This window comes from Megascapheus bottae, chromosome 9 (assembly GCF_031878675.1).
Source record: "Megascapheus bottae isolate mThoBot1 chromosome 9, mThoBot2.hap1, whole genome shotgun sequence".
Taxonomy (NCBI): Eukaryota; Metazoa; Chordata; class Mammalia; order Rodentia; family Geomyidae; genus Megascapheus; species Megascapheus bottae.
Window position 1 is genome coordinate 33,558,618 of NC_143517.1, and position 9,406 is coordinate 33,568,023.

The 9,406-nt window shown below is 38.0% G+C and overlaps 1 protein-coding gene across 1 annotated transcript in view; it reads left to right on the plus strand.

The window, feature by feature from the left end:
- Nucleotides 1-9,406, plus strand: part of Necab1 (N-terminal EF-hand calcium binding protein 1) — a 139,755-nt gene that overhangs the window by 126,004 nt on the left and 4,345 nt on the right. Inside the window, exons 11-12 of the mRNA XM_090339046.1 lie at nt 4,291-4,368; nt 6,526-6,617. Of these exons, the coding sequence (XP_090195172.1) occupies nt 4,291-4,368; nt 6,526-6,617 (170 nt within the window). The remainder of the gene's footprint in view (nt 1-4,290; nt 4,369-6,525; nt 6,618-9,406) is intronic.

Here is a 9,406-nt window from a genome sequence, read left to right on the forward strand (position 1 = left end):
TTATATTCATATAATGCATATTGCTTTTTGAATATTGTTTTGGAAAAACTTTATAAGCAGATGTTGGTTTGCGTAGCCACGTATCTGTGTGTGTGTGCATACTAAAGCATACTTTACATCTCTAGGAGATTTGTTCTTTCCAGAAGCTAATTATTATTCACACCACAGCAGGATCTCTTTCTAGCTCTTGAAATGAGCTAGGAACAAACTTGGATTAAAGCAAATATTGCATCACCTTTATTGTGGTTGGAGAAAATTCTGATAGCTCTAAGCCTCAGTTTCCTTATCAAGAACCTCATGATCCACATCTGTAATTCCAGCTATTTAGGAGATGAGGGTCGGAGAATCACAGAAGCAGATTAGTCAGGCACTCAAGATGCTATCTGAAGAAAGAATAAACCAAAGGACTGGGGCCATGACCCAAGAGGTAGTGTACTTACCTAGCAAAGATGAAATCCTGAATTGAAATGTTACAAAAAATAATTCAACACACAAAAAAGTCAATATTAAATGTTGAAAACAATGTCTTCCCTCCACCGAGGAGCAGGAAACGTGAGCTGGGATGACTCTTACCTCCTGGCTGAACTCTTTTCTGGAGTGTGAATATTTGCTCAACATCATTAACTCTTAACTTCCCAAATCCGCCTTTCTAAAAGGATTACAAGAATGGATGTGTTTCCGTTATGTTGTCATTCTACTGCAAATCAGGCTCAAGAAGTTATAGATCAAAACTCCATTGTAGTCCATTTAGGTAACAAGAGATTTGCCAAAGTGCAAGTGTGAGTTAAAAAGGCTCACTGATCTAACAACCTTTTGGAAAAGTAAAAGGAGTCTATATATACTCAAACATACAAGTTGCAGAAAAGATAGCTGAGTGTGTGTGTGTGTGTGTCTGTGTGAAAGTACAATAGTCTATTTCCATGTATCACGGTCTCTAGGGACTGATAGTTTATATTTACAAAAGAATTTCAATAGAAAAGCTTTAATGCATGGTGGAAACGTGATTTGGAATCAATAGACTAGCCCCAAGAAGGGGCAACAGGGTGTGGAAATAAAGAGCAGACATCTGTGTAGCCTGCTGCAAATGCTGTTCTCTCAATAAGCAGGAAACACCACTCTGTCGCCACCTGCTGGGAGGCAAGGGAAGGAAAGCATCCATTTCCTATAAAATACTCAGCCTCTTCTTTGCCTTTGAATGGCTAGTTCACTTCTCTTTAGTACTTCATTTATCACTGATCCTTCTATAAAATTTGTCCTATGGAATTATCAAAATGTCGACTGTCAGCTGCAATGAGAATTAAAGAATCATCACACACAGGGAGCACCTATGTGAAAGAGATGTTGGGTCAGCATGCCTGTCTAAATCCAGTGTTTCAGATGTTTAATCAAATTTAGCTCTCCTATATCAGCTGATGAATCATACAATGGCATTTTTGTTCCCGTTTGTGCCTCCAGTGTACCCCCTTCACAATTGCTTAGGGTTTGGTGGACTAAAAAAATCTCTGGAATTACCTGCTTTACCTTTCTTCTTCCATAATGTTTAGGTAAGTTTCTTTGTAATTAAGACAACAAAGGCAGCCATAATATAATTTAGAAACATCAGAGATTTGTGATACATACCTATAATTATACCCAGCACTTAGGTGGCTGAGGTAAAAGGATCATAGGCCAGCCTGGGCTATGTAGAGAGATTTTGTCTGAAAATAAAGTAGAAACCATTCATGATTTTTATAAGATTAGCTAATTATCTTGCCTTTCACAGGAATCGTAAGAAACATATATTAAATTCCATTTAGAACAAGCCTGGATGAGTTAAACAATTTGTCCACGTTTGACTCTGAAACTTTAATCCTTGTAAATTCTCATTCTTGCATTAGATATTCCTGGAATTCTGTAGCTAACTAGGGGTAGAATGGGTGAGCCCCTTGTCTGTCCCAATTACAAGAGATTCTTAAAAGCAATCACATTTCTGCCTTCTAAGTATCTAAGAAACTTGGATGTTTTGATGACTGATAAAGGCTGTATCTAAGGGAGTGAACTGAGTTATACAGAGTAGTGAAAAATGCAGTTACACACACACACACACACACACACAATGTATTCTGTAATCACAAAGGCCTGTTAACTTCTGTTTGGCAAGGGGAAGTACAAAATGAATCAAGATGATATGCTTGAGAGCAGAGAAGGAATAGTTCCTGCTTTCAAGGATCATAGCAGCTATATGGGAAAATAGGATACTTCATGGAGGTAGGCGGCAGTTAAAGCCATGTTCTTGGCTGTTAAACAGCTGTCAAGTGACTTCAATTTTGTAAATTTCATTGGGGGAAGAGCGCTAGGGATCAAAATCAGGACCTCATACACAACAAGCAGGAATTCTACCATCAAGTCACATCACTTGCATTTGTGTTTCTGAGACAGGGTCTCTTATCATGTAACCCAGGCTGGACTTGAACTTGCTGCAATCTTCCTACATCACAACTGGCTTAGACCAAAAAAAATGAAACATTCAAATATCATGAAAAGCAAGTTTTTAATGTAATAAGTAGTACAAACACATTAAATTGTGTGAAGCAGTTGATGGAGCACGTTATGCTAAGCAACAAGTTTGGTTGTTGGAATGTGTTTAATTTATGCTAAGTCACACTTAGAAGGTGAAAAGCCCTTAAACACTACAATAAAAGCTACTGAGTATCTTTCCAGAACAATGTGTATATGCATATTAATTTCTAGATTATTTCTGAGATTCATAGAGTTCTCCCTGCTTATTTTTGGGATAGGAAGATCACAAATTCCATCTTATATTCAATCTTAGAATCCTATAGTATAATCTTTCCTTAGAAAAATATAAATTTGAATAATATATGGTACATACCTTAATGAATCAAATTAGATGAACAACTATGAAAAAATAACTACAGGCAAAGAACAAAAAAAATCTGTTAAAATTTCTGCACGTGGGGCCATGGGTTTGGCCTAGTGGTAGAGTGCTTGCCTGGCATGCATAAAGACTGTGGTTCGATTCCTCAGTACCACTTACATAGAAAGATAGCTGGAAGTGGTACTGTGGCTCAAGTGGTAGCCTTGAGAAAGCCTAAGGACAGTGCTCAGGCCCTGAGTTCAGGCTCCAGAAGTCTGGCATGCATGCATGCATGCATAAATAAATAAATAAATAAATAAATAAATAAATGAAATCTGCACGTCTACTGCCACCTGCTGGTCAAATCTAGATAAATTCTAAATGTAAAGTAATGAACAATTTTATTGGTAAATTCTTTGTTCTCTACTTCAATGTTTTGTTCTGTTCATCTTTCCAATGTACAAATGTATATAAATATGTGACACTAAAAATATATGACACTATAGCTTGTACAGGCTAGGCTTTTGCATTTAATTTTTTAGTGGGTTATTTTTGTCTCCCATTCTTTCCTAAGTTTCTGAATGTGCGTTTTTTGTTTCAGCACTGATCTGGATCTTCATCTCACCTGAGCGATTTCATTACATATCTAGCTTTTCTCCATGTCCTCTTATCCATGCACTAACCTTGGAATAGCAGGACTTTTTTTTTTGGCCGGGGGGGGGGGTGGATCTTGGGGCTTGAACTCTGGCCTGGGTGCTGTCCCTGAGCTCTTTCAGCTCAAGCCTACCGTCCTACCCTTGAACCACAGCCCCACATCCCCTTTTCTAGTGATTAATTGGAAATGTGTCTCTTGGCTTTGTATTGCCCCAGGTGGCTTTGAACTGAGATCCTCAGATCTCAGCATCCTGAGTAGCTAGGATTACAGGCTTGAGCCACCACTCCCAGCTTAGCAGGATCTTTTAAAACAATTTTATAAGCCTTGGCATGAGATTCTCAGTAAATGTCAATAAAGGGATAACATTTTACAAAATTAATATCGAACTTTAAAACTGTTTCAAACAAATTGAACTAGTAAATTCTTTTCTCTAGTAGGGGTTGAACCCAGGGACTGGCGCATCCTAGGCAAATGCAGTTTCTTGAGCCACACCCTCAAGGTCCTTTTGCCTTGTTTTCTGCCTTTGAGACGGTCTCATTAACTTTGCTTGGGTTGTCCTCTATATTCCGTTTTCTTCTGCCTCCTAGGTATCTGGGGCTTACGGATATGAATCCCACACCACTTTTGAACTATTATTTATACATTTGTTCAATATTCTGCAGGCTCTTGGGTTGTTTCCTACATGAATAGTTAAAAAAACTTTTATATTACATGCACAGATGAGAAAAAAACTTTGCTTCTTTAATTTCTAGTGGCAATTATATCTTTTCTATTTCAGTGTTTCTATTCAGAAGCTTTCAAATGAGCCTCGCTACATGATTTATGAGTTCTGGGAGAACAGTAATATGTGGAATAGGTAAGATATGAGCAAGATTGGTTTGTTTTGTGAAACCAGGGAGGTGGACAATGTTCAGACTTATATGAAAAGCTATTTACCTCACCTTAAAACCTGTGTAACACACTGAATCTCAACACTTCTAGTATTTGTTTCTTAGATTAGAAACTAGTTCTTTTTCGAAGCAGAGATACTTTGAGTACTGACACTACATAGCATTTTCCATTTTACTTATGCTTTTGGATAAGATTTCAGTAGGACTTGAGAGTGTCTAAGAAAGGCGGGGATGTGGAGTTTCATAAATTTTGTAATTATTTCATTTTTTACACAGCTGTAACATCTTAGATGATCACAATTCTAAGTGATTTCAAAAACCACAAGAAAAGGAAATTCAAGACACTGAAAAGAACAAATCACATTTGAAATATTTTTAATTTTTATTTTTTGGCAGTCCTGGGGCTTGAACTCAGGGCCTGGGTACTGTCCTTGAGCTTTCTCAAGGCTAGTGCTCTACCACTTGAGTCATAGCACCACTTCTGGCTTTTTTTGTATATGTAATACCAAGGAATCGAACCCAGGGCTTTGCACATGCTAGACAAGCACTCTACCACTAGACCATGTGTCCGTCTCATTTTTTTAACTTAATAAGGCAAAGTTTACTTCTGGGCAGAATGATGCATGAGCACACCAAAGAGTATATAAGCAGAGCACACAGAAAAAAATTGTAACATGCATAGTTAAAAAGTGGGATGAAGGATATATTTTTACTATTCAAAGATTGTATGACCAGTTCAAACTGTACAGAGAACAGGTCTACAACAAGTCCATGTTGTATAGATTTATTTGAAAAACATTTCATCTTGTTTACTTATTTTTGTGTTGATCCTGGAGCCTGAACTCAGGGCCTGAGAGCTTTGTCTTAGCTTTGAGATAAAAGTTAGTGTTCTGTCACAGGTCTACTTCTGGCTTTTTGGAGGTTATCTAGAGATAAAAGTCTCACAGAGGGGCCGGGAGTTTGGCCTAGTGGTTAAAGTGCTTGCCTAGCATGCATGAAGACCCGGGTTCGATTCCTCAGCACCACATACATAGAAAAAAGTCAGAAGTGGTGCTGAGGCTCAAGTGGTAGAGCTCTAGCCTTGAGAAAGTCCAAGGACAGTGCTCAGGCCCTGAGCCCAAGCCCAGGACTGGCAAAAAAAAAAAAAAAAAAGTCTCACAGATTTCCCTACTTAGGCTGGCTTTAACATAAGATCCTCAGATCCCAGTCTCCTGAGTAGCTAGGATTGCATGAGCCACCAACATATGGCTAAAATTTTGTTTCTAGGCCTTCAAAAGAAGATGCTTTGAAGGCCCCAGGAGGTAGCTCACTTGCCTAGCATGGATAAGGCCCTAAGTTTTCATCTCTGAATATGTACGTATATATATACATATATATACTATATAATATGTATGTAAATAAACAGCACATTAAGGAAGCTCCCTGTGCTACAATGAAGGTAAAAATGATACTAGTCATATTTCAGCTGCAAAAAGGAACATATTCAAGTTCATGCTTCTAGTCCTACACTAAGATAGATGACATTCATGCCATTTCCAACTCCAGGGATGGAAAACTTCCATTTTATTTTTTTATTTTTTATTTTTTATTTTTTTTTTTGCCAGTCCTGGGCTTGAGCTCAGGGCCTGAGCACTGTCCTTGGGCTTTCTCAAGGCTAGAGCTCTACCACTTGAGCCTCAGCACCACTTCCGGCTTTTTTTTATATGTATGTGGTACCGAGGAATCGAACCCGGGTCTTCATGCATGCTAGGCAAGCACTTTAACCACTAGGCCAAACTCCTGGCCTAGGGATGGAAAACTTATAGTCAGTCTTCACTATTTTATTTTTTAAACATCCAGACTATCAAAACATTCTTAATTATGTTCAAACTACTTCCTGAAATTAAAATATACCCACTGTTTATCTTCCATGTGAACTGTTCATTTTTTTCTCTAAATTTGTTTAAAATTTCAAGAATGCAGTCTTTTACAGGTAAAATAGCAATGGAAAAAAGTCTGTATCCAGGCACTTAAACTAAATCACATCGACTCTTGTCATCTTGATTGAATTTTATCTCTGCTGCACTGTACTTACGAAGGTTGTAAATAAAAATGTACATGTGTAACCTGTAATCATTGTACAGCCATCTTCAGACAAATTATAGCAAGACATTCCAAAGAAGCAATGTGGATTTCTTGGAAACTCCCGAGCTCACATCTACTATGCTGGTTCCAGGTAATCATCTGGGTTCCTCATGTTTCTGTGTTTGTGTACTGCTTTAAAAAAAAGACCCAGTGTGTTCTTCCTCACCAGCACAAACTTTATTAATGGTGTTTTCTTTTTTGAATATATCTTATCATTTATGTTTAGGGGAAGAAATGAGATACATTCTATTGCATTCATCAATTGACAGCTGTTAAGAGATTAACATGTTTCTTTCAAAATGTTAAGCCTTGGAAAAAGCTTAATACTTCAAAAAAAGTATTCAAATGTTGTACTATAATTTAGTGTATTTAATGCAAATTAAAATAAATGGCCCAGGGCCAAGAGTTTGGCCTAGTGGTAGAGTGCTTGCCTTGCATGCAATGAAGACCGGAGTTTGATTTCTCAGTACCAAATACATCAAAAAAAAGTCAGAAGTAGTGCTGAATCTCAAGTGGTAGAGCTCTAGTTCTACCACTCTGAGCTCAAGCTCAGGACTGGCAAAAAATTAAAATAAATGGCCCAACAATGTTCAAGAAGTAATGTACCCACTATCTGATGAATATAACTGTAACCCAGCTATTGCAGCCCAATGAGATGGAGATTACAGTTTTGTTAAAAAATATATTTACTATAGCTGTTAAAATAATATTTCTACAGCTGGGTGCTGGTGGCTCATGCATGTAATTCTAGCTACTCTGGGAGCCGAGATCTGAGGATTGTGATTCCAAACCAGCTCAGCCTGGAAAGTGTGTGAGACCATCTCCAATTAACCTTAATATTTTGTGTAAGAGATGTGGTCTCAAGTTCAAGGTTGCAAATGTCCTAACCAAGTATTTGAACAGTCACTAAGGGTTTTTTCAGACAGATGTTGATATCCTTGAATCAATAGTAACTGACAGAGGGACAGAAGTGGACATCCTGGAGACAAGCAGGACAATGATGTAGACCCACAAACAAGAAAACCCCCGTTAGAGACTTCTCTCTCAAGTGCAGTTTCCAGTAGGCTAACCACACCATGATGATGCTTCAACTCTAGGATTGGAGAGAAAGTGTGAAAGAAATTCCTTAGTATGAGAGAAGCAAAAACCTGTTACTAAGGAAACAGGCATCAAAGGGGGGAGAATCAAAGCAGTGAAATGTTCCTTAGAGGTGTAGTAGAGAGTGACAGAAAAACTAGCACTGGAAATTAGATTTGACATGGATTTTACTAGAGTGGTAGGAACTTAAAAGGAGAATAGACATTGAAGGACTGGGCAGCAAAAGGGATATGAGACAGTACATCTGGAAATAGAACTAACTGACAGGGGAGATCATGTGTAAATACTTTCAAGGAGGCCAACTCGGGTAGCCTGAGCTCTAGGTGTGTGTTTATTACATAGTTTGAGGAGGTATTTATCTGACCTAGGGACTAGTGGAACATATAGAATTTATTTTCCTTTTTTAGCTCATACTCAACCTTCCAAGAACAAAAGTATGAATGTGATTGAAATTTCTCACAATTCGCGCAAAGTACATTACAAGACACTACAGCTTCAGGAAAGGTGCAGGTGACTGTGGCACACAGGCGATTAAGGAACAGTAATTGCCTTTAAGTTACCCAACAAAGCTTTAGGGAGCTATCATACCAGGTTTGAAGATTATATTTTAAATGGAAAGTCTTATGACACAAATCCATTCTGTAACTAGGACTAGTGCAGCCTTAGTACATGGAGTGTAAGGAGAGGAAATCGTCATTTATCACCTGCTCTTGGAAAATCCTCGTGCTACACAGCACAAATGGTTCTTAATGGAGGGACAAAGGGCTTTAGCATCATCACATGTGCACTGGTCATTAAATTTTTAAGAACTCCTGCTATTATATCCATTTTCATTGCTTACAAATCCTAAAACCATTTATTCAGCAATGTGAAAAGAAAGGACAAAGTCTGTTCTTATGGGTTTTTTTAATCTTACCCAGGTCAGACAATACTTGAACTAAAGTAAAAGTAGACAAAGAACATAGAAAGGGGTGATGGGAAGGGGAGGGAGACTACTACTGCAACCATTGCAAAAATAAAGTGAGCTAGTAAGAATTTCCTGGCTCAAAGTTCCTTCATTATTATCTTGAATTAACTCTTTATGCACTCACTGGTATGTGCCTCTAAAATAGGAAATACTTTAAGAAAAGTTGAGCACAAATAAAACTATCCACTTTTGTTCCAAGTCCAATTTCAATGTAATGTGTTTTAACTGTTGTCATTAGGATTTCTACTAAAACTGCTATTTAAATTAAGATTCCTAGTTTAGTTAAGATACATCTCAAGAGAAAAACTGAACTGGGTAGTGCTGGTAGTGCTGGGTAGGGCCGGGAGTTTGGCCTAGTGGTAGAGTGCTTGCCTAGCATGCACAAAGACCTGGGTTCAATTCCTTGGTACCACATACATAGAAAAAGGCCAGAAGTGATGCTGAGACTCAAGTGGTAGAGTTCTAGCCTTGAGAAAATCCAAGGACAGTGCTCAGGCCCTAAGCTTAAGCTCAGGACTGGCAAAATAACATATGAGCTGGGGATGTGGCTCAAGAGTGCCTGTCTAGTGAGTGCAAGGAACTGAGATCAACCCCCACTACTTCGTTTATGGATATATATATACATATGTATCCATAGAGTATAAAACATTGTTCTATGAATCCTCTAATATAAAAATCAGTCAACTGAATCATCCTAGAATACAACAGCCCAGGACCACTAACCATCTTATAAACCATTCAAAGAAGAATTTAAGATGAAATAACTCTTGGCATAAGAATCAAAGTCCTACGTCTATGGGAAAAAAACATGCACA